The sequence below is a fragment of the Bos javanicus genome, chromosome 11 (assembly GCF_032452875.1).
Source record: "Bos javanicus breed banteng chromosome 11, ARS-OSU_banteng_1.0, whole genome shotgun sequence".
Lineage (NCBI taxonomy): Eukaryota > Metazoa > Chordata > Mammalia > Artiodactyla > Bovidae > Bos > Bos javanicus.
The window spans coordinates 2924702-2950670 of NC_083878.1; the positions used below are offsets into that span (position 1 = coordinate 2924702).

General features: G+C 50.9%; 2 protein-coding genes across 7 annotated transcripts in view; both read left to right on the forward strand.

The window, feature by feature from the left end:
- Window positions 1–11297, forward strand: part of CNNM4 (cyclin and CBS domain divalent metal cation transport mediator 4) — a 37308-nt gene extending 26011 nt beyond the window's left edge. The window contains exons 2-8 of one of the 2 annotated variants that reach the window (XM_061431544.1): window positions 1144–1287; window positions 1523–1657; window positions 2639–2808; window positions 3035–3128; window positions 4645–4707; window positions 8042–8223; window positions 8743–11297. In XM_061431544.1, the coding sequence (XP_061287528.1) occupies window positions 1144–1287; window positions 1523–1657; window positions 2639–2808; window positions 3035–3128; window positions 4645–4707; window positions 8042–8223; window positions 8743–8940 (986 nt within the window). In that variant the 3' untranslated portion in view covers window positions 8941–11297. The remainder of the gene's footprint in view (window positions 1–1143; window positions 1288–1522; window positions 1658–2638; window positions 2809–3034; window positions 3129–4644; window positions 4708–8041; window positions 8224–8742) is intronic. The other variant, XM_061431545.1, reaches the window with a different exon arrangement.
- Window positions 11298–12364: 1067 nt separating this feature from the next.
- The window catches only part of CNNM3 (cyclin and CBS domain divalent metal cation transport mediator 3), a 35486-nt gene continuing 21881 nt past the window's right edge, over window positions 12365–25969 (forward strand). For 3 of the 5 annotated variants that reach the window (XR_009739262.1, XM_061431546.1, XM_061431549.1), the window contains exon 1: window positions 12367–15783. Coding sequence is in view for 4 of the 5 variants with exons in the window: in XM_061431546.1 (XP_061287530.1) it covers window positions 14421–15783 (1363 nt within the window). In the remaining variant the exon portion in view is untranslated. Of the gene's footprint in view, window positions 15784–25969 lie in introns of all 5 variants that reach the window. The other 2 variants (XM_061431547.1, XM_061431548.1) reach the window with 2 other exon arrangements.

Sequence of the window (25969 nt, forward strand, 5' to 3'; positions counted from 1 at the left end):
CCAGGGGATCTTCCTGACCCAGGGATTGAAACTGCATCTCTATGTCTGTTGCATTGGCAGGTGGGTTCTTTACTACTTGTGCCTCCTGGGAAGCCCTTGTTTGACCACAAGTGGAAATCAGTGTACCACAGTGACTGGCACATTGTGGAAAAGTTTCATAGAAGGGGCAATACTTCCCCCATCACATGTGGTATACTCTGTGATTTTTGGCTTTATTTTATAAAATGCCAGTCACAGGAAGTGGCACTTCTCTGTTCCCCCTCCAAGGCCTGTGGGAGTTGTGAAGATGCGTCCTGGGGCTGGGCTTCCCAGGGACCCTGGAGACCTGGAGAACCTCCTCCAGGGACATGGTGCAGAGTCACGGCTACGATAGGGTCATGAAGGGGAAGCTGAGCGGCACGCCTGACTTGACCTTCACTGCCCTCCGGCTCTTTTCCCCTTAGGCCCTTCCAGACCCGTGTCCCTGTGTGGGGGGCACACAGTCCCTTTCAACCCAGAGGGCGGGCTAGGCCCTGCCATTGTCACTTGCCGGGGCTCAGGACCTGCGAGACGCGTGGGGCCCCAGAAGGCCTGGGGAGCCTTGCCCCTCCACCCGGCTTTGTGGGGGGTCCTTCCACCCCACCCTCTGCCTCCTAACTTTCTCTTGTTTTGGGTTCAAGGGTGGCCCTCCTCTAATTATAGTACCCGCCTGGCCTAATTATAGCCTGGGCTAATTTGTTAATGGCTTTGGGAACTGAGAGCCTTGCCTTGGGCAGGATCATGGCTCCTGGGTACACGAAGAGGCGTTTTGCCAAGGGGCACTGAAGGAATGTGGGTGGCCCTGGAGGCCCCCCGGGGAGCCCCGTGTCCCCCGGCGCACACAGGGCTCTGACAGATGCTGTCTGTGTCTGCAGGTTGTCAGGGTGGGGCTCTCCCCTTCCAGGAGCCCCTGATACACCACACCAAGCAGGGACTTGCCGTCTTCATTCTATTTAAACACATGGTCCTAAATTAAAAGATATTTTTGGTTTCCCTTTCTTTAAAAGCAATATCCGTTTCCAGCAACAGCTTCAGGACTCGTGACCCCAAATGTGTTAATATTTTGCTCGAGGAGTCTCAGGAATAGTCTCTCTGCTTCTCCAACTCATTACATTTTCTCCTCAGGGAAGTCCCACCTGGCCATCGTGCAGAAGGTGAACAACGAGGGGGAAGGTGACCCCTTCTACGAGGTGCTGGGCCTGGTCACCCTGGAGGACGTCATCGAGGAGATCATCAAGTCCGAGATCCTGGACGAGTCTGATATGTACAGTGAGTTCCCTGCCCCACCTGGCTCGCTTAGATGGACCCCTGCTGTCCTGGGGTGGGAAGGCCAAGTGTGAGGCAGGGCCATGCTTCCTCCCGGCCTTCGTGTCTCGGTCCAGATGCTGCTGCTGCTGCTTCTGGTGGAAAGAGGCCCCGCTCAGCTGGGAGCCGGCGGATGGGCTCTAGTCTGTTCCCGAGTCCTTGCAGGACGCTGGCCTCAGTTTCAGATTCTCTCTTGCAGCTGACAACCGAAGCCGGAAACGGGTCTCTGAGAAGAACAAGCGCGACTTCTCAGCCTTCAAAGATGCTGACAATGAACTCAAGGTGAAAATTTCACCTCAGCTACTTCTGGCTGCTCATCGCTTCCTGTCCACAGGTAAGAGCAAGAGGGGGGCCCTTCAGGTAGGGGCAGAACATAGCCATGGAGGGAGACATCCTGGCTTCTCCTCCCCAGAGGGCTGCGGCAGATGAAGGGCCCGGGCAAGCTTGCCTGCCTCTGGAAGGGGGCGGGGTGTTGTCCCTGCATCCGCCCCCACCCCTGACAATCCCTGCAGTTTATTTTCCCTGTTAATGAGTTGCTGCTGCAAACTTCCAGGAAGCGTCCGGGTTTGTTTTGGAAGTTTTGTGCTGGGAGGATGGGAGGTGGGCACCAGGTTCCCCATTGAGGAGGGAGAAGGCCCTTCCACATGCCGCCTCCCGGTGGGTGTACCTGCAGCCCTGCCCGCTCATCCTCTCCAAGCCCCTGGATCCTGCTCTGTTCTCATCTCTCTACCTCTCCTCCGCCTGCATCTGCCGGGTCCCACGGGACCTGACCTCCCAGTCAGTCATTTTTCTCTCTTCTCACCCCTGATTCATATCTCCCTTGGAGACCTCGGTGATTAAATGGGAGCATGCCTGCCTGCCCTGTCCTCTCCCCTCACTCTTGACTTCCTTCCCACCCTCACTTGCTGAAGCTGTGATCCTGTGATTTCTCTGCCAGGATACTGATGCTGTGGACTCTGACAATAGCACTAGTCACGTGTACCAGGCACTTCCCACACGGCAGGCGCGTGGCTCAGTGTCTTACGTCTGTTATCCCATTTCAGCAAGCAGTGACGCCATGACGTTTTAGATCCCCATTTTACAGATGAAGAACCTCAGACTCAGGTGAAGGAACGCGTCTGAGGTCGTGTTCTATTAGTGCAGGAGCCATGGTTACAGCAGGCAGACAGCTTCATGTCTACTGAGGCCGGAGCCGAGGCTGCACCCCTGCCCGCCCCAGGGAGGCCGGGCCAGGCAACGAGGAGCTGTCCAGTGCAGGTGTGACCGAGCCCCAGGTGCCGCCTGGCCTGTGAAACTCTCCTCTCTCCTCCCTCAGAGGTCCCCCAGTTCAGCCCCTCTCTGGTATCAGAGAAGATCCTGCTGCGGCTGCTCAAGTACCCAGACGTCATCCAGGAGCTCAAGTTTGACGAGCACAACAAGTACTACATCCGTCATTACCTGTACACTCGCAACAAGCCGGCCGACTACTTCATCCTCATCTTGCAGGTGGGTCTGCCCCCCCGTGCCCGTGCTGCCCCCTCGCCTGCCCTCTGCCCACCCCCCACTGCCCATCCTCCTCCCGAGGCCCCCCTTGGCCTCCTCGCGGTCTCCCGGTCTCAGCGCCTCCGCAGGGTCTGCGCCCACCCACGCCTCGCTCCTCCCTTGCGCCTCAGGCTTTTCTCCCTGGTGGTGTTCTCCTCTCAGTCTGTGACCATGACCCTTGCTCTTTCAGGGGAAGGTGGAGGTAGAGGCCGGGAAGGAGAACATGAAGTTTGAGACGGGTGCCTTCTCCTACTATGGGACCATGGCCCTGTCCTCGGCCCCTGGTGAGTTGTTGGGCCACCCCCAGCACGCCTGGAGGGGTCGGGATATGGGCGGGCTGCTCCCCCGGAACCTGGGGCCGTCTACAGGCTCATAGCCCAGGTGCCTTCAGGGAGGGGAGGCCAGTGAGGGCCCGGGCTTTGAGGAGGTAGGCTGGAGAAATGATTTGTCCATGGGGACAGGGGTCTGAGGGTGGAGGGAGGAGATGGGAAGGGGATTCTGAGCAGAGCCTGGAGGGGAGTTGAGAGTGCGTTCTGAGATGGTGAGACCAGCCTGGAGGAGACAAGGGAGCTGGTGGGTGTGTGTCAGGGAGGCCCAGGAAGTCGATGGTGTTCGCTCATGATACGAAGCAGGAGGTCGTTAGTGGCCTGTGAGCAGGGGGACCTACACCAGCAGAATGGGCGAGCTGGGCAGGCAGGCCACCGTGGCCATGACGGTGGAGAACAGTTGAGAGAGAGGCAGGTGGAAGGAGGCTGTGTGGCCTCACTAGTGAAGACTGGGCCAGGGGAGTCGGATGGGGTGAGGAATCCGAGGCACCTGTGGTTGGGGGCCAGGCCAGGGCCTGTTGGCCATGCAGTAAAGGGGCTGAGCCACCGCCTCTTGGTTAAGAGTCAGTTCTAATGGAGTAAAGGAGCTCGGGGACAGAGAAAGGACTGGGCAGCCTCTGAGAAGGCCTCTCTTGCCACCCCAGTGCCCTTTGCTTCCCCAGTGTTAGGTGGCTCAGGCTCCTGTTACCAGAGGGGCCTTGTGGCTGGAGTGGGCGCCCTGCAGACAAGGCCCACGTGTCACCCAACTTGGCATCTCGCTAGTGGTGTGATGCCTCCAAGCCTTGAGAGCAGCCACGGGTTCTGCAGGCTGGAGAGGGGAAGTCTGCTTTGGTGCTGAGCTGTGCGTGGTAGTGGGAGGGGCGCTTCCACGCTATGCCTGCTGCTCTCCTTTGACAAAGACAACCCCCGTGTGGGCGGCCGGGCACACATGCGTTCTGACACAGTTCGGCTCATCTACCGGCATGAGCAGGCACCTGTAGGGAGGGGGATGGGAAACAAGGCTCCAGAGCCGGGTTTGGGAACAGGTGCCCCTGCCCAGGTGCCCCAGGCCTGGGGAGAACGTCTCTGCCCCTCCCAGGAGGACCTCTTACCATCTAGCTTGGGAAAGACTTCTAAAGCAGGGCACACCATCACAGGACGTTCCTCTAAGCGCTCTTTCTCTGCAGCGATGCCTCAGAGCCGGGTTGGGGGCCTGGGCCCTGTCTTGACCTGGAGGCCCCTGCTTTCCACTTGCAGTGGCCGGAAGGGAGGGGAGATGACTTCTGGGGGCTCTGTGTTCACTGTGAGAACTCTGGGCTCACTCCGCCAGCCTCCACCTTTCTCTGATCAGGGCTCATTAGTGGGCTCTGAGCACCCTCCCCATCAGAGCCAGTGCCCCCTCTCTGCTCAAGGCAGCCTGGCTCCAGCAGGTCTGCTTCTCCTGTGGCTCTGTGTCCACCCCACCCATCACTGACCTTCTCCTCTTTTGCTCCAGTACCTTCCACCCTGGTTGGGTGTCCGCCTGGCAAGCGGAACTCCCTGCTCTCCTGGCTCTCAGGTAACAAGGCATGGCTAGAAAATTTGCACTGCCTCCTGTCGCCTGAGCCTGCATCCTGCTGCTGCATTAACCTCTCCCAGCAGGCAGTGGGGCCACCTCTGCCCCTCCTCCCAGCACCCCACCTGTTCACATGTGTGGGCCAGCCTGACAAGCGTTGGTTCTGCTTGACCTGGGGTTCTGTGTTACTGTGTCCCTTGGCCCAGGTCCTGGAAGCATTTCCCCGAAGGCCCTTCAGTCTTTGAGAAGACTCGTGCACACCTACATACAACCTCAGGTGACAGGCTGGGAGTGAAAGGCTGTTCCTGGCCAGGCCAGGTGAGCCCTGCTGCTCAGGGCCACACAGACTTCAGCAGGATGACTTGTCACCTCTCAGTATTCTTGCCTGGAGAGTCCCAAGGACCGAGGAGCCTGGTGGGCTACAGTCCATAGGGTTGCAAAGAGTCAGACAAGACTGAAGCGACTGAGCACACACACATGCAACTTTCTCTAAAAAAAACTTCCCACCTTTCCTCACAAGCTTTGCTTTTTTATTCTGTGGCTGAAATGGTGTCCACCAGCCATGGGGAGGCAGCCTCTGGGAGTTAGAAGTGCGGCCACTCAAACTGCCCTAGTTGAGTGGCGTCTCCGCCAAGACTGGCTGAATGGTTCTGGTAGCTGACTGACCGTCTCTGAGTATTGATTTCCTCCTGTGAAACGGGAACAAGACATATGCCCACTTCTTAAGAATTGTTGGCCACAGTAGGCAAGAGAATTGATATAAAATGTTTAGCTAAAGCTCAATTACTACTTGTACTTTCTCTATTATAGTCAAACCAGGAAGTATTCGGGAAAAGGCCAAAGGCCTGTGCTGTTTCTGGCCTTCCACAGGTCACACTCCTGAGCGCTGAACCAGGGTTGGCGGGAACCGTGTTGGCCCCAGCATCATTCAGTTCATGGGATCCCCGTATCCCACGTACACTGGGGCAGCAGAGGTCCTGATGGCAGACCCGTGGCCTGGGCTGCTGAGCCCGGGGGTGAGGAGCATGGCGAGTGTCTCTGAGCTCCAGTTTCAGTGCATAGCTTAAAGCAGCTCCCGGGACCCTGGCCGTCCTAGAAACCTATCGCTTCAGGCTCCTGTTTCCCATTGATGTTCATACAGTTGGGCTACTTTCCTTCCTAAATATACGAAAGCACACTTAAAAAAAACAAACGAATTATCTTAAAAAAGTAGAAGGATGACTTAGCAGTCACTGGTCCCATTCAGACGCAGCCAACTTTTGGCTGTGACAAGTGGCCTTTGAGCAGGAGGCTGCCTGATGAGAACAGAGTGGACTGTGTTGGCCTTCACTGGCCAGCCCCTCAGCCTCCCTCTCCTCTCCTGCACTTGCTCCTGTCTCATAGATGGCGGGGTTGACACACACATGGCTTGAATCCTAATGTCTTTACCTAATATGGGAACCAAGACACTTTTCCATAAGCTTTCTAGTTAGAGCTATGCAGGGTCTCACTAAGCAGAGATGCCTTCGTTTGTTACTTCCCCTTATGCATGTTCATGGGGGTCTGTATTCTAAATAATGGCATGATATGACCTCTTTATGGAAAAACTTCTTCTGTATTTAAGATATGTCCTTAGAATATTTTTTAAAGAAATGGAATTACCAAGTCAAAATTACTGTGGTTTTCTTTTTTGTTACATTTTTGGGTTTGTTTTAATAGTAACATAGCTTATTTAGAAAATTAGAAAAGTAGGAAAAATCCTAAGAAAATTAAGTATCATAATTTCATTATTCAGAAACAAACCTTCATATTTTTTAAATTTCTAGGACCTCTGTTTTAACATACCATGTGACTAATGTATGTTGGTTTAAATTCACTTCCTGTCTCTGGAGTGCTAATAAGCATTAATTAAAAGCATTCTGTCATCCCAATAATTAATGTTAAACAGTAAGAAATATTGAACTTCCAGGTGTTACTTAGGTTTGAATGAGTGATAGATGCACGTGGTTCTCTAGTGTTTATATACCAGGGGTCCCCAACCCCCGGGATCTAATGCCTGATAATCTGAGGTGGAGCCGATGTAGTAATAATAGAAATAAAGTGCACAAGAAATGTCATGTGCTGGAATTGCCCCAAAACCATCCCCCCTCACCCCGGTCCACGGAAAAATTGTTTTGCATGGAACTGGCCCCTGGTGCCAAAAAGGCTGGGGACTGCTGCTGTATGCTACCCGTCATAGAATAACCAGACTGTGTGTTCCTAGTTTTATGAATGCATTCAGATGTGGAGTATTACTGAATTCAGTCTCATTTGGTTCAGTCAGTCACCCAGACTCAGTGGTTGCTTTTTTCACTGGGCTGTTTGTTAGAATAGTTAACTGAGTCATTAGTAAGGTAGTAGTTAACTCAGCAGATCAGCTTAGTGCACTACCTGTTTGTTTAAAACAAGCCAGCATGCCTTCACAATTAACTTCTGGATTTCATTGTTCTCTGAATGTTCCCCCAAAATATGAGCTAATGAGGTACAATAATGTGTGTGCCCTTCCTTTTGCAAAATAAGGAGCTGGTTCCTTCCTCATTGGAAGTTGAGTCATTGCCCTTTCCTGGTTACTATCAGCTGAGTGAAGCCTGTTCTGCCCCTAGTGATGGGAAGAGGCACTGCTATAGCTACCCCAGGGCTCTGCCTCCTGGGACGGAGACTGGGACCAGTGTCCAGACACCCCAGCGTGGGAAGCTGGAGCTCTGGGGCCTCCAGGTTCCTGTGAGAAGAGTCTGCTGCCTCCATCCCCCTGCCAGACTGGCTGGGCTCAGCAGACACAGGCAGGACTGTTCCACACACAAGTCTCATGGAACACACTTTTGAGCTCTTACAAGCATTTTGAGATATGAACAGGATGTCACGTTGGGGGTGTCTGTATGTATGGTGAAAGAGTGCAAACTGTAGGTTCTTCATCTTCATATAGTTTAAAAGTGTGCAGTTTACATCCCTTGACAGAAGTGGTCATTGAGATGTTATCTGCCACACTCGGGCCATCTTTGTGCTGCCCCTGCCTCGTTAGCTGTCCGGGAAATGAGAGCTTCTGTAGACATAGACTTTCTGCGTCTCAGGTTTTTGTTTTCTGTTTTGTTCTCTGTTCGGGTAGACTTTTGGATACTTACTGCACAACACTTCTAAACAAACTAACTCGTTTGCTCTGATGAAGTCAGACCATGCAGTAAGGGCTTTGTTTGCACCCAAGAACTCCTTCCCGTTTCCAATGAGGGCTCCACTGCCCTGGCGTCTGAGGGACGCAGTTGGACAGGAGGCTGTGCGGGGCGCCAGGCTGGCCGCTGGCCTCACAGTCTCTGTCCCGCCACAGACCGCTCCCCATCGCACCCCACGGCCCTCAGCCGCTCGGCCTCCCTCAGCTACCCAGACCGCTCAGAGACGGCGAGCACCGTGCCCTTGGCAGGCAGCAGCAACCAGTTTGGCAGCTCGATCCTGGGCCAGTACATCTCTGACTTCAGCGTGCGGGCACTCATGGACCTCCAGTACATTAAGGTGAGCACTCCCCATAGCCCTCTGCCTGGGGCAGCCCCTCTTCTGCCTCCAGGCCACCGACAGCTTCTTTGATCCACCACACCCAGCATGGATAGCTTCCCAGGTGTGGCTAGTGGTAAAGAACCCCCTGCCAGTGCCCGAAACACAAGAGACCTGGGTTCCATCCCTGGGTTGGGAAGATCCCCTGGAGGAGGGCGTGGCAACCCACTCCAGTATTCTTGCCTGGAGAATCCCATGGACAGAGGAGCCTGGCCGGCTACAGTCCATGGGGTCGCAAACAGTCGGACACGACTGAAGCGACTTAGCACACAGCACACGCACCCAGCATGGCGGGCCCGGACCTGGGATGTGTGTCCTTCCTACTCTAGTTTCTCACTCTGTGGTCGGGAGGGGGCTTCTGATACCCTCTGCCCTGGGTCATGCCCTCTTTCCTGGACTCAGCTTCCATCCCGGCCATGTTTCCCTGGCCCCCCAACCCTGCTCTCAGTGACCACCCCACCCCTGCCCACCTCCCTGCAGATCACCCGGCAACAGTACCAGAACGGGCTACTGGCCTCACGCATGGAGAACTGCCCCCAGTTCCCCCTGGACGGGTGTGCCATCTGCACCGAGAACTCAGCTGACAAGGCCGAGGCGCCGCCGGTGGACGAGACCACGAACCTGCTGAATGAGCGCAACTCCTTGCTGCACAGAACGTCTCACGAGAGCGCCATCTGACAGGAGGGCCCGGGGTCCCCCGCCAGCCCCGCGGGGGCCTCCCCAGTGGGCCCACAAGAAGACAGGGAGCCTGTTAGGCAGGAAGGGGTACAGTTACCCTGTCTGACTGAGCAGCCAGAGGGTCCCCTGCCTGAGGGGGATCTGGTCTCTGACAGGGACCTCTGAACAGCTTGGAGGTGGCAGCTGCACAGCCCTGGACTGCAGGGCAGTATACCGACGACCAGGAGCGCTTCTAAATTCAGCTCATTGCACCTCTTTTTAAATATCATAGGGGGAAGGGAAGACAGGGTTAAGGAACTTTATTTAAAAGCAATTTTTTTTCCCACAAAAACTTTAAAAGGGGTAGGGTTTCTCACCCCGGGAAGCAATAGCCATAATGTGCTCCCAGTTGTGACCTCCTGGCTGCATCCCTGACTCAGGGAGCCACTTCTCCCTGCTCCTCTTCCACGCCCTCCAGAGATGGCACCGCCGTGGCCTCCTGGAGGAAGATTTCTTCTTGGGAGAGAAGACAGTTCTTCCCAGGAAGCAAAGAACCAAATAGCGCTGAGAACAACTGCCTGGACGCATGCTGAGGCTCACCTGTCGTCACCGAGGCCAAGGGATTTTTCTGGGAACCGTGGTCAGGGAGGTGATACTCCAACTGTGGAGAGGAGCACGCCTCCTCCTCTTAATCGCTGGACCCAGGAACCTCCTAGAACTCTGCTGATGGGGTCTCCTGGTGAGTTGGGCTGGGCCGAGGACTCTCAGCCCTGTCCCTGCGATCTGCCTCACATCCACCCCTTTGGACAGCTCTCCCCTTGTCGTGGGGCTGACTCCAAGTGTTAGGGCAGGGTCTCACACCTTTAAGACTGCTAATCAGACTGCTCCCCAGGCCCTGCCCTCAGTTTCACCAAAGGTTTTCCCCAGGTGGGGAGAGTGTCTGTGTTAGAGGGGCTTACCTGTGATGCTCTTTTCGGGGCCAGGAGGGAACTTGGTCATGAGCATCTACATTGTTAGCAATCAGTTTATCCCCCTCCCACCCCATAGCCAAAGTCAAGTCTCGTTACTGACCTACAAAGCCCTTCTTTTCAGACTCCCTGCTTCTAATTCCAAACCCCAGTGTCTCTTGGGGATTGAGGTCAGGAGGATGTGTAGGAAGCCAACCCAAGTGGGTTCTTCATGGCCTTTCCTCTGTGGCTGAGGCTCACCTGACCTTGTTCACGCACTTACAGAACCCGGGAAAGGAGGTTTCCACCTAGAAGGCACCCAGCCAGCAGCCCCGTCCTACACACGTGTGAGATCCTAGTGTGAGCTGTCATCCCAGTCTTTGCTGAAGCCTGTGGTACTGCACCCTGAGTGCCCCAGCCCCATCTGCAGTCCTGCACCATCTCCCTGAGCAGTAGGCTTCCCACTGACGGGGAGGCTGTGGGACCAAAGTCCACTTTGACCCTTTGGTTGGGTGGAACACTTGCTGGGGGGCCTGGAACAGACGAGGGAGCCTCGACGGGTCTTCCCACATATTATTTATTCACTTCTTTCCTCAACCCGTGAGACCTGGAACCCCAAGTGCGCTGTTGGCAATGACCAGAAAATGCCTCACACCAAGTATACTGGTCAGCTTAACAGACCTTCCCAGTGACAGAAGTGATTCCTACAAGTCTGGAGAGAAGGTGGTGACACCTATGGGTTCTCAGCCATAAGGAAGACACCAGACCTTCGTGCCCTGTTCAGGGAAACCCCTTAGTTTTCTCCAGGAGCAGCTTGCTCTTCGCGTCCACATGGGGGCTTGCAGTGCGGTTTTCCTGGGGCCTGAGTGCTGCCTGAGCCCATCCACTGCCCGAACCTAGTGTTTGTGTGTGAAGTCCATGGAGCAGGTACACACACTTCCACGGCTACCTCTGTGCACACACAGATGCTCTCAAGAGACGGTCCTTCCTCCCCACCTCTCCCTGTCCCCATTTATAATCACTTTCAGCAGAGGGTCATGGTTATTTCCAAATATTACTGGTCCGATGACTTCCTCTTCCCAGTGCAATTTCTCATTTCCTATTCCAGCCTCTGGTTCCTGGGCTGAGCTGTACCCTGGACCTGGCCCAGCCTTGCGTGTCTTCCCATGGAAGGGGGACCTCCGCAAACAGCAGGCCTCCATGTGGGTAGGCGAGTCACAGCCACCGTAGCAAATAACTCGTATTTATTTTGCATAAGATTTTAATTTGTATATTTTTGTGATTTATTTTGGCATTGTTATGAGTTTTGACTCTCGGGGAGTTTTGTTGTTATGACTCTTGTGTCTTTTGTCACAAAACAATGATAATATTTGCTAAACGATATATGGAATTTATTTTTGATTGGTAATAAAAAAATGAAATATGGATAAATCTTGGTGAGCCTGCAGTTGGCCTGAGCTCCGGACTTGTCGCAGAGCTCAAAGTGGCTGTGCTTGGCTATGACAGGGCAAGAGTTAAGCATCCTGGGATTGTTTAGCACTAAAATTAATGAAACGGACATGTAACATACAAAACATAATCAAGGCTGTTGTCACAGGAGCTAGAGAGTGCCAGCTGCTGCTAGACCGGTACGGCAAGTGTGCTCAACTGCCACCGTTACGAATCCAGTAAAATGGAAACCAGAGGACCAAGGACAGCTGGAATGGACAAACTGCCCCTCCTCTCTCCTCTAGGGGCTAAAGGAGAAAGGTGCTTCATTTAAACTATGATCGCATCGTCTAAGAACAGCAGTTGCCTCTCGGTCCAGACTTGGAGGCTGGTTGTGGTCTCCAAGTTGGAGTGCCCACCCCCGGAGAGCCCACCTAGAAGGGACCTCCCTGCATCCACTCTGGAGGCTTCAATCGGGAAGACGCCCACAGTGCCCCCCAGGTGCCTAGCCGGTGGGTAACCGAGTGCACCCAGGCCAGGGGCTCAAGGAACCCTGCTTTAGAGGGGAACTGGGGGGAACGTTAGGCATTGGGTAGGCAGAAAGGAAAGAGAACATTTCAGATAAAAGGAATAACAAAGGCAGAGTCCTGTGTATAGGTGGGCAAGAATAAATTTCTTTCATCCATCTGCCCCACACACATTTCAGCCTCTGCTACATGCCACATGCCACCAACCCTTCAGGCTATCTTCTCCACCTGGAACATTCTCCCAGATCTGTGTGAGGCTCACCCCTTGCTTCATCTAAGCCTCTGTTCAAATGCTACCTCCTTGAAGAAGCCTTCCCCCATCAGACCACTCAAAAGAGTTTGGCCCCCCATCCGTTTCCTCATCTTGCCTTGTTTTTTTCTCTGTAGAACTTAACTGCCAGGTATTAAAATAAGGATTTGTGTATTTTTTGTTGTCCTCACACTAGAGCTTAAGCTCCAACAGGTCAGGGTATTTGTTATTTCAACTGGCAGTCCCAGTGCACTGCAGGCACCGGATGCAGGAAATACTTGTTGAATGAATGAATGAATGGGCCTTACCAGAAGGTAAGCACCGGATTTTATTGGAGGGGAGCATGCTACTCCTATAACCTTGACTGAACCTAGTAAAGATGGTCGAGGAAAATTGGCTGGAGGAAGTGACGAATATAGACTTGAGAGAGGAGGAGGAGTCAGTCAGGGGTCACACACGATAGTTTTGGGTTTAAAACTCAAGAATGAATATTTCGATAAAACATGGAAATGTCTTGAGCTGAATGGCCAGAAAGGAAAATCACCCATGGGGGACCTGAAAGTCTGGTGACAAGTGTCTCCACCGATGCTGTGATAATGGACCAAAGAATGGTGCAGAGCCAAGGAAGACAGAAGCTGGTAAAGTGGTGTGGGACCTGTGCTGTTCATAGAAAGTCATTCATGGGCAACTTTGTTTGCCCTGTGCTGGATCCTTTGGGTCTCATGGTTTAAATCATCATTTGTGTTTTCCAAGTGTGATCTGATTGTTCTATCCAAAGGTTTCCCTGCCAAAATAAGTTACAAGGTTGTTTTCCAAGGGAGTCTGAGACCAGAGGAAAAGTAACTTGTCAGAGGTCAGAGCCCTGTGTAGATGTACTGGGCGTTTTTCCCACCTTGCCTCTGGAACTGTTCTTTGCTGGTTAACTTTTCAGGCATGTGGCTCATTTCAAGCTGTTGTCCATTCTATCTGTGTCAGCATTTTTATCTGGACTTAGAGACAGAAGTGTGAACCAAAGGGACTGAATCTATTATTATTTTTTCAAAAGAGGCATGCCAGTCCGGTGGAAAGGGTCAAAGGTCATAATTGCTTCTGCTGGCAGCTTATTCTGGAATTTTTCAGACAATACTTATGTTGGTCACTCACCACAGGTTTACAAATTTTTGTACATTACCTTCCACACAAGTATATTTCACTTAATTGTGACCGCAGTGCCTAAGCTTTTTAATAGTATTTTCATGACAACATATGTGTTTCTATACAGTCCTTGCAAAGACCATTTTAAATGACACGCATATGGATGGTCTTATCATTCTACTTATGTTAGGAAAGTTGAAAATACATAAAAATGTAGAAAATACAAAAAAAATCATTTTGTCGGGACATTTATAGAGAAGTCTTGTTAGCTTGTCTATTTCCTTCCAACCAGGCAAAGTTCACATATAACAGGTTGAGGAACATTCCATAATGTCAAGCACCATACAGTCTTCTAAAACAACAATCCGGGGAGGATCCTCTTGAATAGTTCCTGTTGGTCGTTAGGAATTATTTTCCCAAGGATGCTCTGCTAGAAGTGAAGTGACCAGATACAGTAATTCCTGACAGAGATGCCAACTCCTAGTGTGGCTGGGATGGCGACAGGGTATTAGGCTGATCGCTTTGGAACCCATCATCCGTGCCCGAGTAGTGTTCACTTTTCTCTGGTAAAGTGTATTAATAACGAAGTAGCTGCGAGGATCCAATGAGGCAGTGATTTCGTGTGTTTAGGTACTTCGTTCTCTCTGGCAGGGGTGCAAGTTCATCTAAGGAGGGACTGAGTGTGTGTCACGTCCCAGACCCATAGCAGAGTCGCGCGCGATCAAGGAATACTTTCAATAAGCTTTAGCTTCCGACGCCCGGTCGTCGGTTCTTTTAGCCCTCTTCGAGATTTGGGTCGTTGGTGTCTGGGAAAACGGACCATCTCCCTTCGTTAAATTCTCTATCTGCAATTTCAGGAGCGCCACTCCTCTCGGCGGCCCAATTCCCGAGCCAGGGACTTCCCAGAGTACGGGCCTGGCCTCCCGGCGCTGGGGACGGCCGAAGGGAACTAGATCCCCGCGGAGAGCGGGCCAGCTCGCCGCCCAGCGTCCTCCGGGTTTGGCGGCCCAGGCCCACAGGGCCGAGAGCCCCACGCCCCCGGCCCGCCCCGGGATCGCGCCGCCGCTTGTTTACTCCCCGGCGCAGCCTAGTCCGACCCTGGGGCCCGCCTCCGCCCGCCGCCTATTGGCTGAAAAGACTCCAGGGCTGGCGACGATTGGCCCGGCGGAGGCGGAGAGGTAGGCTGCGCGGGAGGCCGAGAGGGGGCAGCAGGCGATGGCGGCGGCGGCGGCGGCGGCGGCGGGTCGGCTAGGCTGGTTGCTCGCCGCACTCTGCCTGGGCAATGCCGCCGGGGAGGCGGCGCCGGACCCGCGAGTGCTGGGCGTCTGTCTAGAGGAGGACGGAGCGGCGGGCGCGGGGTGGGCGCACGAAGGGGAGGTGCGGGCCGCGCCGGAGGCCACCTTCCGCTTGCGCCTCTTCGGCTCGGGCTTCTCCAACAGCTCCTGGTCCTGGGTGGCTCCTGAGGGGGCGGGTTGCCCCGAGGGGGGGCCGGCCGCAGCGCCCGACGAAGCGGCGGCCCCCACGGGCGAGTGGCGTGCGTTGCTGCGCCTGCGCGCCGAGGCCGCGCGCCCGCACTCTGTGCGGCTGGCGGTGCGCGGGGAGCCGGGGGGTTCGGCGGCCGAAGAGGCGGCAGCCCTCACGGGCGAGTGGCGCGCACTGCTGCGCCTGCGCGCCGAGGCCGCGCGCCCGCACTCGGCGCTGCTGGCCGTGCGTGTGGAGCCGGGCGGCTCGGCAGCCGAGGAGGAGGCGCCGCCCTGGGCTCTGGGCCTGGGGGCGGCGGGGCTGTTGGCGCTGGCGGCTCTGGCGCGGGGCCTGCAGCTGAGCGCACTGGCGCTGGCGCCCGCCGAGGTGCAGGTGCTGCGCGAGAGCGGCTCGGAGGCGGAGCGTGCGGCGGCGCGGCGCCTGGAGCCCGCACGGCGCTGGGCGGGCTGCGCCCTGGGCGCGCTGCTGCTGCTGGCCAGCCTGGCGCAGGCGGCGCTGGCGGTTCTGCTGTACCGCGCGGCCGGCCAGCGCGCCGTGCCGGCCGTGCTAGGCAGCGCGGGGCTCGTGTTCCTGGTGGGCGAGGTGGTGCCGGCCGCCGTGAGCGGGCGCTGGACGTTGGCACTGGCCCCGCGCGCGCTGATCCTCAGCCGCTTGGCGGTGCTGCTCACCCTGCCCGTGGCGCTGCCGGTGGGCCAGCTGCTGGAGCTGGCGGCGCGGCCAGGGAGGCTGCGCGAGCGCGTGCTGGAGCTGGCGCGCGGCGGCGGCGACCCCTACAGCGATCTCAGCAAGGGTGTGCTGCCCTGCCGTACAGTGGAGGACGTGCTCACGCCCCTCGAGGACTGCTTCATGCTGGATGCCAGCACCGTGCTGGACTTCGGCGTTCTGGCCAGCATCATGCAGAGCGGCCACACGCGCATCCCTGTTTACGAGGACGAGCGCTCCAACATCGTGGACATGCTCTACCTCAAGGACTTGGCTTTCGTGGACCCGGAAGACTGCACGCCGCTCAGCACCATCACCCGCTTCTACAATCACCCACTCCACTTCGTCTTCAACGACACCAAGCTGGACGCCGTCCTGGAGGAGTTCAAGCGAGGTAACTGTTGGGGAATCGCGGAGGGGACTCGAATGTCAGCTCTCTCTCCCCAGAGAAAGAGTGGGGTTTAGGGAAGCCTTGGGGAAAGGTCCCAACCCGGTGGACGACAGGGAGGCCTCTGCGCGGCCTTTTAATGAAGATGATGGTTTTTTAGCTCCGAATGATCTTGCCTTTGGTCCCGAAAATGACAGTACTATAGACAACAAAAATCTTTTCCGGGCAGGCCCCCAGTTTGGGGAGATATGTGTACTTGACTAACTCTCCAGCTTTTTACCGGGTCATTTTTGTGGGCTTGGGCTTTGTGGCAGGTCCAGACTCGGATACAAACTGAAAGAACATAGAGTATACAGTCTAGATACCTGGACGCTGCTGTTTGCACATGTGTAATACCAAATTAGCTGAACCTGTGATGTTTCCAGCGTGTCGTTGTTAAGGTCAGTGATGGGCTATTGCCTTCCTGGTTACAGAAAAGGGTATGATTGATCATTACTTCCTGTAGTGTGAAAGAAACTTCCACTTTAACCAGAAGCAACTTGATGGAGGCCAGTCAGTCTCCCCTTCCTTTAAAAAAAACAATAACCCAAGTAAGGGCTCAAGTTCTCTTAACTCCACATTTTTGTCCTCTCCTTTCACCTGCGTTCAGGTGAAAACTGAGACCCTCCCATTGTGAAGGTTCGGGTTCCCCTGCAGTCTCCCTCTCTGTGATTGGGCTTGAGGTCCTCCCCAGAGCTTGGTCATGCTTCTCACACCTGAACTTCTGTGGGGACACTTGTGGACTCTGAATGAGCTTGACCATAAAGACTGCATAATTGAGGCCGAGAAGTGAGCAAGGCCCCCTCATAATGACTTCCTGACATCTGTGAAGTCTCCAGGTCCCAGGATCCCATAGGAGGTTCCCTGTGAGCCCCTGGACTGTCAGGGCAGGGAGGCAAAGCTCTGCCATAGTGACCATTAGTACTGCTGTGTGCCAGCCGCTTGGAGAAGGCAATGGCAAGGCACTCCAGTACTCTTGCCTAGGAAATCCCACGGATGGAGGAGCCTGGTGGGCTACAGTCCATGAGTCGGTCGTGACTGAGCGGCTTCACTTTCACTTTTCACTTTCACGCAATGGAGAAGGAAATGGCAACCCACTCCAGTGTTCTTGCCTGGAGAATCCCAGGGACCGCAGAGCCTGGTGGGCTGCTGTCTATGGGGCCGCACAGAGTCAGACATGACTGAAGCAACTTAGCGGCAGCAGCAGCATGCCAGCCACTAGTGGGCACACTTTAATCCTTTCAAAAGGCTGGGGTTTTAAAGAATTAGGCAGTTACTGTTACTTCTGTTTCTCGGGATTGGGTGGGAGACTTTGATGGGCAGCTCTGGCTGCTGCACTGGAGAATCTCTGGATACTTCTACTTGTTTCCTCAGAATGTAGCCATGCAGCCCTGCTCTGGGGAGAGGAGCCGGGGATCCCGGCAGGCAGAGCCTCCCAGGAGCAAATGCTCCATCTCTGAGTAATACGGTATTTTCTGAGGCAGTGGTGGTTCTCGTGGCTGTGTGGCCAGCTGGCCTGGCCCTGGAGTCAGCAGGGGAGGGTACCATCTTGCCCCTGCCATCTTTCAGCTTGAGGCCAGGCTTGACCACCAGGGTGGTGGCTGCAGGCAGAGCATAGCACCCTGTTTAAGTGGTTTCCACAGATCACTGACTGGTGTGGAGACCAGAGTAGGGGGGTCCCCGTGGTTGGGGGGCCCAGTGAGGTGATGGTAGCCTGAACAAGGGTGCTCAGTGAGCATAGAAAGGAACACCCAAGAAGGCCTTGGAAGGTGGGCTTAGGATTTTGTGGTTTGCTGAGGGGTTGTGGGAGAAGGCAATGGCAACCCACTCCAGTACTCGTGCCTGGAAAATCCCATGGACCAAGGAGCCTGGTAGGCTGCAGTCCATGGGGTCGCTAGGAGTCGGACACGACTGAGTGACTTCACTTTCACTTTTCACTTTCATGCATTGGAGAAGGAAATGGCAACCCACTCCAGTGTTCTTGCCTGGAGAATCCCAGGGACAGGGGAGCCTGGTGGGCGGCCGTCTCTGGGGTTGCACAGAGTTGGACACGACTGAAGCGACTTAGCACCAGCAGCAGAGGGGCTGTGAGGCGGGAGGAGGAGCTGAGGATGAAGGTGGGTTTGGCTTGGTGGTGGCCCTGCCTTTCCCTGAGACGGAGCACACGCAGGGAAGAGAGGGCTTGGGGGTTGGGGCCGGGGCGGGCAGATGAGTTTGTTGTGAACACTGGAATTTGTGTGCAGTGGCCTGAGACGTGGGTTGCTAGGAGCAGCCCATGTGCAGTGAAGCACAAGTGAAAGTCTCAAGCAGGAGGGAAGGATCTGGATGTCGGTAGGGAGGTGGTCCTGGGGAGTGATCCTAGAACGCCGAAAGAGAGGCACTAGCAGGGCAGGGGTGGATGGGCAGTGAGGACGGGTACTGAGGACAGCCAGGGCCCTGGAATGTCCTGGAAGCTGAGGGAAGGAGAGTGATCAGGAGAGGAGGCTTACATCATGTCCTTTGGATCCAACAACCAGGATACCCTTGACCTTGCAAGAGCAGTTGTGGCATGGCGTGGGGAAGCCGGGGTGGGGGCCAGCAGTGAAGGAGGACGGCCCAAGGAGACTAGAGAGCGGTGGCTCGGAGAGGCCCGGCAGGGCGGGAGGCCTTCTGCTCTGGTGGTGGTTTCGCGCCTTTTCTTCATTAGCTTTTAAAACATTCTTAATTAGAGGAAAATTGTTTTACAATGTTGTGTTGGTTTCTGCTGTACAGTAACTCCAGCTATAATTTTACATATGTCCCCTTCCTCTGCTGTTTTTATTTATGTATTTAATTCGGCTGTGTGGCATGTGGGATCTTAGTTCCCTGACCAGGGATCGAACTGCAGCCCCTGCGGCCAGAAGCGTGGATCTTAGCTAACCACTGGACCACCAGGAACGCCCTGCTCTTTGGTTCTAGTATGCGGGAGTCCAGTAGGCTTAGGTCTAAATGTTGGTAGGAAGTTGCTGGTAGGGAGGGACAGCCACAGTGCAGGCTGGGGTGGTGGCCTTGGGGCAGCTCTGGAGAGCCCCCTTCTAGAAGGTAGTGGGTGGGGGTACAGTGTGGAGGTTGAATGGAGGACTCTTTGGTCCCCTTGACCTTCTGATTCCTGTGGACAGTGAGGGCCATTCTCAGGGCAGGATAGCCTTATCTTTCCTGTGTCACCTGAACTCTCTGCTTCTCCTATGCAATGCAGTCCTTTGGCAGCTAGCTTTGTGTTTCCTCACTGAAGTCCTCATTAACCCAGCCCTCTTCTTCATTCCTCTGCTCATGAACGTAGAGCATACTGTAGCCTCCGTGGTGCCCGAGGTTTTAGAAATCAGTCCCCTTCTTGTCTCTCTGCCAAGGGTATGAGGCAGGGGTCCCTCTGAATTCCCTGAGGCGGAAGGCCCTGGCATCTTGGCAGTTACCATTTCAGGCCCCATTCCTTTCTCTCTTCAGATTGTGGTTTGTTCTGGAACTTTAGAGTCTGGAAGAGGCCCTTTCCCCGGTGAGGTGCCCCTCAGTCAATGTGCAGACCTGAGGTGACAGCTGATTGTTTTGTGCACACGTTTCCAGGAGGAGTGTAGACTTATGGAGGTGTAGTTCAGTTCAGTTCAGTTCCTCAGTCGTGTCTGACTCTTTGCGACCCCATGGACTGCAGCACACCAGGCTTCCCTGTCCATCACCAAATCCCAGAGCTTAGTCAAACTCATGTCCATTGAATCGGTGATGCCATCCAACCGTCTCATCCTCTGTCGTCCCCTTATCTTCCTGCCTTCAGTCTTTCTCAGCATCAGCGTCTTTTCCAATGAGTCAGATCTTCACATCAGGTGGCCAAAATATTGGAGCTCCAGCATCAGTCCTTCCAATGAATATTCAGGACTGTTCTCCTTTAGAATTGATTGCTTTGATCTCTTTGCAATCCAAGGGACTCTCAGGAGTCTTCTCCAACACCACAGTTAAAAGTATCGATTCTTCAGCTCTCAACTTTTTAAAAAATTTATTTATTTTAATTGGAGGCTAGTTACTTTACATTATTGTAGTGGTTTTTGCCATACATTGACATGAATCTGCCACGGGTGTACATGTGTTCCCCATCCTGAACCCCCTTTCCACCTCCCTCCTCATCCCATCCCTCAGGGTCATCCCAGTGCACCAGCCCTGAGCACCCTGTCTCATGCATCGAACCTGGACTGGTGATCTGTTTCACATATGATAATCTACATGTTTCAATGCTATTTTCTCAAATCATCCTACCCTTGCCTTCTCCCGCAGAGTCCAAAAAACTGTTCTACACATCTGTGTCTCTTTTGCTGTCTCACATACAGGGTTATCGTTACCATCTTTCTAAATTCCATATATATGTGTTAGTATACAGTACTGGTGTTTTTCTTTCTGGCTTACTTCACTCTGTATAATAGGCTTCAGTTTCATCCACCTCATTAGAACTGATTCAAATGTATTCTTTTTAATGGCTGAGTAATACTGCATAGTGTATATGTACCACAGCTTTCTTATCCATTTGTCTGCTGATGGACATCTAGGTTGCTTCCATGTCCTAGCTGTTGTAAACAGTGCTGCGATGAACATTGGGGTACACGTGTCTCTCTCAATTCTGGTTTCCTCAATGTGTATGCCCAGTAGTGGGATTGCTGGGTTATATGCCAGTTCTATTTCCAGTTTTTTAAGGAATCTCCACACTGTTCTCCATAGTGGCTGTACTAGTTTGCATTCCCACCAACAGTGTAAGAGGGTTCCCTTTTCTCCACACCCTCTCCAGCATTTATTGCTTGTAGACTGTTTGATAGCAGCCATTCTGACCAGCGTGAAATGGTACCTCATTGTGGTTTTGATTTGCATTTCTCTGATAATGAGTGATGTTGAGCCTCTTTTCATGTGTTTGCTAGCCATCTGTATGTCTTCTTTGGAAAAATGTCTGTTTAGTTCTTTGGCCCAGTTTTTCATTGGGTCGTTTATTTTTGTGGAATTGAGCTGCAGGAGCTGCTTGTATATTTTTGAGATTAATTCTTTGTCAGTTTCTTTGTTTGCTGTTATTTTCTCCAGTTCTGAAGGCTGTCTTTTCACCTTGCTTATGGTTTCCTTCATTGTGCAAAAGCTTTTAAGTTTAATTAGGTCCCCTTTGTTTATTGTTGCTTTTATTTCCATTACTCTGGTAGGTGGGTCATAGAGGATCCTGCTGTGATTTATGTCAGAGAGTGTTTTGCCTATGTTTTCCTCTAGGAGTTTTATAGTTTCTGGTCTTACATTCAGATCTTTAATCCATTTTGAGTTTATTTTTGTGTATGGTGTTAGAAAGTGTTCTAGTTTCATTCTTTTACAAGTGGTTGACCAGTTTTCCCAGCACCACTTATTAAAGAGATTGTCTTTTCTCCATTGTATATTCTTGCCTCCTTTGTCGAAGATAAGGTGCCATTAGGTGCGTGGATTTGTCTCTGGGCTTTCTATTTTGTTCCATTGATCTATATTTCTGTCTTTGTGCCAGTACCATACTGTCTTGATGACTATAGCTTTATAGTATAGTCTGAAGTCAGGCAGGTTGATTCCTCCAGTTCCATTCTTCTTTCTCAAGATGGCTTTGGCTATTCAAGTTTTATTGTATTTTCATACAAATTGTGAAATTATTTGTTCTAGTTCTCTGAAAAATACCATTGGTAGCTTGATAGGGATTACATTGAATCTATATATTGCTTTGGGTAGAATACTCATTTTCACTATAGTGATTCTTCCCATCCATGAACATGATACATTTCTCCATCTATTTGTGTCATCTTTGATTTCTATCATCAGTGGTTTTTTTTTTTTTTTAATTTTTTTTATTTCTACCTGCACTATAAGCACTTTATCATCAGTGTTTCATAGTTTTCTATATATAGGTCTTTTGTTTCTTTAGGTAGATTTATTCCTAAGTGTTTTATTCTTTTCGTTGCAATGGTGAATGGAATTGTTTCCTTAATTTCTCTTTCTGTTTTCTCAGTGTATAGGAATGCAGGGGATTTTTGTGTGTTAATTTTATATCCTGCAACTTTACTATATTCATTGATTAGCTCTAGTAATTTTCTGGGGGAGTCTTTAGGGTTTTCCATGTAAAGGATCATGTCATCTGCAAACAGTGAGAGTTTTACTTCTTCTTTTCCAATCTGGATTCCTTTTATTTCTTTTTCTTCTCTGATTGCTGTGGCCAAAACTTCCAAAACTATGTTGAATAGTAGTGGTGAGAGTGGGCACCCTTGTCTTGTTCCTGACTTTAGGGGAAATGCTTTCAATTTTTCACCATTGAGGATAATATTTGCTGTGGGTTTGTCATATATAGCTTTTATTATGTTGAGGTATGTTCCTTCTATTCCTGCTTTCTGGAGGGTTTTTATTATAAATGGATGTTAAATTTTGTCAAAGGCTTCCTCTGCATCTGTTCAGATAATCATGGTTTTTATCTTTCAATTTGTTAACATAGTGTATTACATTGATTTGTGGATATTAAAGAATCCTTGCATTCCTGGGATAAAGCCCACTTGGTCATGGTGTATGATCTTTTTAATATGTTGTTGGATTCTGTTTGCTAGGATTTTGTTAAGGATTATGTTCATCAGTGATATTGGCCTGTAGTTTTCTTTTTTTGTGGCATCTTTGTCAGGTTTTGGTATTAGGGTGATAGTGGCCTCATAGAATGAGTTTGGAAGTTTACCTCCCTCTGCAGTTTTCTGGAAGAGTTTGAGCAGGATAGGTGTTAGCTCTTCTCTAAATTTTTGGTAGAATTCGGCTGTGAAGCCTTCTGGTCCTGGGCTTTTGTTTGCTGGAAGATTTCTGATTACAATTTTGATTTCCGTGCTTGTGATGGGTCTGTTAAGATTTTCTATTTCTTCCTGGTTCAGTTTTGGAAAGTTATACTTTTCTAAGAATTTGTCCATTTCTTCCAAGTTGTCCATTTTATTGGCATACAGTTGCTGATAGTAGTCTCTTATGATCCTTTGTATTTCTTTGTTGTCTGTTGCGATTTCTCCATTTTCATATCTAATTTTGTTGATTTGATTCTTCTCCCTTTGTTTCTTGATGAGCCTGGCTAATGGTTTGTCTATTTTATTTATCTTCTCAAAGAACCAGCTTTTAGCTTTGTTGATTTTTGCTATGGTCTCTTTTATTTCTTTTGCATTTATTTCTGCCCTAATGTTTATGATTTCTTTCCTTCTACTAACCCTGGGGTTCTTCATTTCTTCCTTTTCTAGTTGCTTTAGGTGTAGAGTTAGGTTATTTATTTGATTTCTCTTCTGTTTCTTGAGGTAGGCTTGTATTGCTATGAACCTTCCCCTTAGCACTGCTTTTACTGAGTCCCTTAGGTTTTGGGTTGTTTTGTTTTCATTTGTTTCTATGCATATTTTGATTTCCTTTTTGATTTCTTCTGTGATTTGTTGGTTATTCAGAAGCGTGTTGTTTAGCCTTCATATGTTTGTATTTTTAATAGCTTTTTTCCTGCAGTTGACATCTAATCTTATTGCATTGTGATCAGAAATGATGCTTGGAATGATTTCAATTTTTTGAATTTACCAGGGCTAGATTTATGGTCCAGGATGTGATCTATCCTGGAGAAAGTTCTGTGTGCACTTGAGAAAAATGTGAAATTCATTGCTTTGGGGTAAAATGTCCTATAGATATCAATTAGGTCTAACTGGTTCATTGTATCATTTAAAGTTTGTGTTTCCTTGCTAATTTTATGTTTAGTTGATATATCCATTGGTGTGAGTTGGGTATTAAAGTCTCCCACTATTACTGTGTTACTGTTAATTTCCCCTTTCATACTTGTTTGCATTTGCCTTACATATTTTGGTGCTCTGATGTGGGGTTCATGTATATTTATAATTGTTTTATCTTCTTGGATTGATCCTTTGATCATTATGTAGTGTCCTTCGTTGTCTCTTTTCACAGCCTTTATTTCAAAGTCTGTTTTATCTGATATGAGTATTGCTACTCCTGCTTTCTTTTGGTCTCCATTTACGTGAAATATCTTCACTTTGAGTCTGTGTGTCCCTTGTTTTGAGGTGGGTCTCTTGTAGACAGCATATATAGGGGTCTTGTTTTTGTATCCATTTAGCCAGTCTTTGTCTTTTGGTTGGGGCGTTCGACCCATTTACATTTAAGGTAATTACTGATAAATATGATCCCGTTGCCATTTACTTTGTTGTTTTGGGTTCAAGCTTATACACCTTTTCTGTGTTTCCTGTCTAGAGAAGATCCTTTAGCATTTGTTGGAGAGCTGGTTTGGTGGTGCTGAATTCTCTCAGCTTTTGGTTTTCTGTAAAGCTTTTGATTTTTCCTTCGTATTTGAATGAGATCCTTGCTGGGTACAGTAATCTGGTTTGTAGGTTTTTCTCTTTCATCACTTTAAGTATGTCCTGCCATTCCCTTCTGGCCTGAAGAGTTTCTATTGAAAGATCAGCTGTTATCCTTATGGGAATCCCCTTGTGTGTTATTTGTTGTTTTTCCCTTGCTGCTTTTAATATTTGTTCTTTGTGTTTGATCTTTGTTAATTTGATTAATATGTGTCTTGACTCTGAGTTTCTTGGACTTGGGTGGCTATTTCCTTCTCCATTTTAGAGACGTTTTCAGCTATTATCACCTCAAGTATTTTCTCATGGCCTTTCTTTTTGTGTTCTTCTTCTGGGACTCCTATGATTCGAATGTTGGGGCTTTTGACATTGTCCCAGAGGTCTCTGAGGTTGTCTTCATTTAATTCTTTTTTTTTTCCCTCTCTACTCTATTTATTTCCACCATTCTATCTTCCACCTCACTTATCCTATCTTCTGCCTCAGTTATTCTACTGCTGGTTCCCTCCAGAGGTTTTTTTTTAAATCTCATTTATTGCATTATTCATTATTGATTGACTCTTTTTTATTTCTTCTAGGTCCTTGTTAAACATTTCTTGCATCTTCTCAGTCCTTGTCTCCAGGCTGTTTATCTGTAACTCCATTCTGTTTTCAAGATTTTGGATCATTTTTACTATTATTATTATGAATTCTTTTCCAGGTAGACTCCCTATCTGCTCCTCTTCTGTTTGGTTTGGTGGGCATTTATCATGTTCCTTTACCTGCTGAGTATTTCTCTGCCTTTTCATTTTGTTTAGGTTGCTGTGTTTGGGGTGGCCTTTCTGTATTCTGGCAGTTTGTGGTTCCTCTTCATTGTGGAGGTTCCTCCCTGTGGGTGGGGTTGGACGAGTGGCTTGTCAAGGTTTCCTGGTTAGGGAAGCTTGTGTCCATGTTCTGGTGGGTGGAGCTGGATTTCTTCTTTCTGGAGTGCAATGAAGTGTCCAGTAGTGAGTTTTGAGATGTCTGTGGGTTTGGTGTGACTTTGGGAAGCCTGTATATTAAAGCTCAGGGCTGTGTTCCTACATTGCTGGAGAATTTGCATGGTGTGTCTTGCTCTGGAACTTGTTGGCCTTTGGGTGGAGCTTGGTTTCAGTGTAGGTATGGAGGCTTTTGGACTTCCCTGGTGGCTCAGACGGTAAAGCGTCTGCCTACAATGTGGGAGACCCGGGTTCGCTCCTTGGGTCAGGAAGATCCCCTGGAGAAGGAAATGGGAACCCACTCCAGTATTCTTGTCTGGAAAATCCCATGGACGGAGAAGCCTGGTTGGCTACTGTCCATGGGGTCGCAAAGAGTTGAACACGACTGAGCGACTTCACTATCTATCTATCTATGGCGGCTTTTGGATGCGCTCTTATCGATTAATGTTCCCTGGAGTCAGGAGTTCTCTGGTGTTCTCAGGTTTTAGATTTAAGCCTCCTGCCTCTGGTTTTCAGTCTTATTCTTACAGTAGCCTCAAGACTTCTGCATCTGTATAGCACAGATGATAAAACATCTAGGTTAATGGAGAAAAGATTCTCCACAGTGAGGGACACCCAGAAAGGTTCGCTGAGTTACATGGAGAAGAGAAGAGGGAGGAGGGAGATAAGGGAGATGGAGGTGACCAGGAGGAGAAGAGGGGGAATCAAAAGGGGAGAGAGCAGGCTAGCCAGTAATCACTTCCCTGTGTGCTCTCCACAGTCTGGATCCTTCAGAGACATTCACGGAGTTAAACAGAGAAGAGAAGAGGGAGGAAGGAGACAGAGGTGGCCAGGAGGAGAAGAGGGGAAATCAAAAGGAGA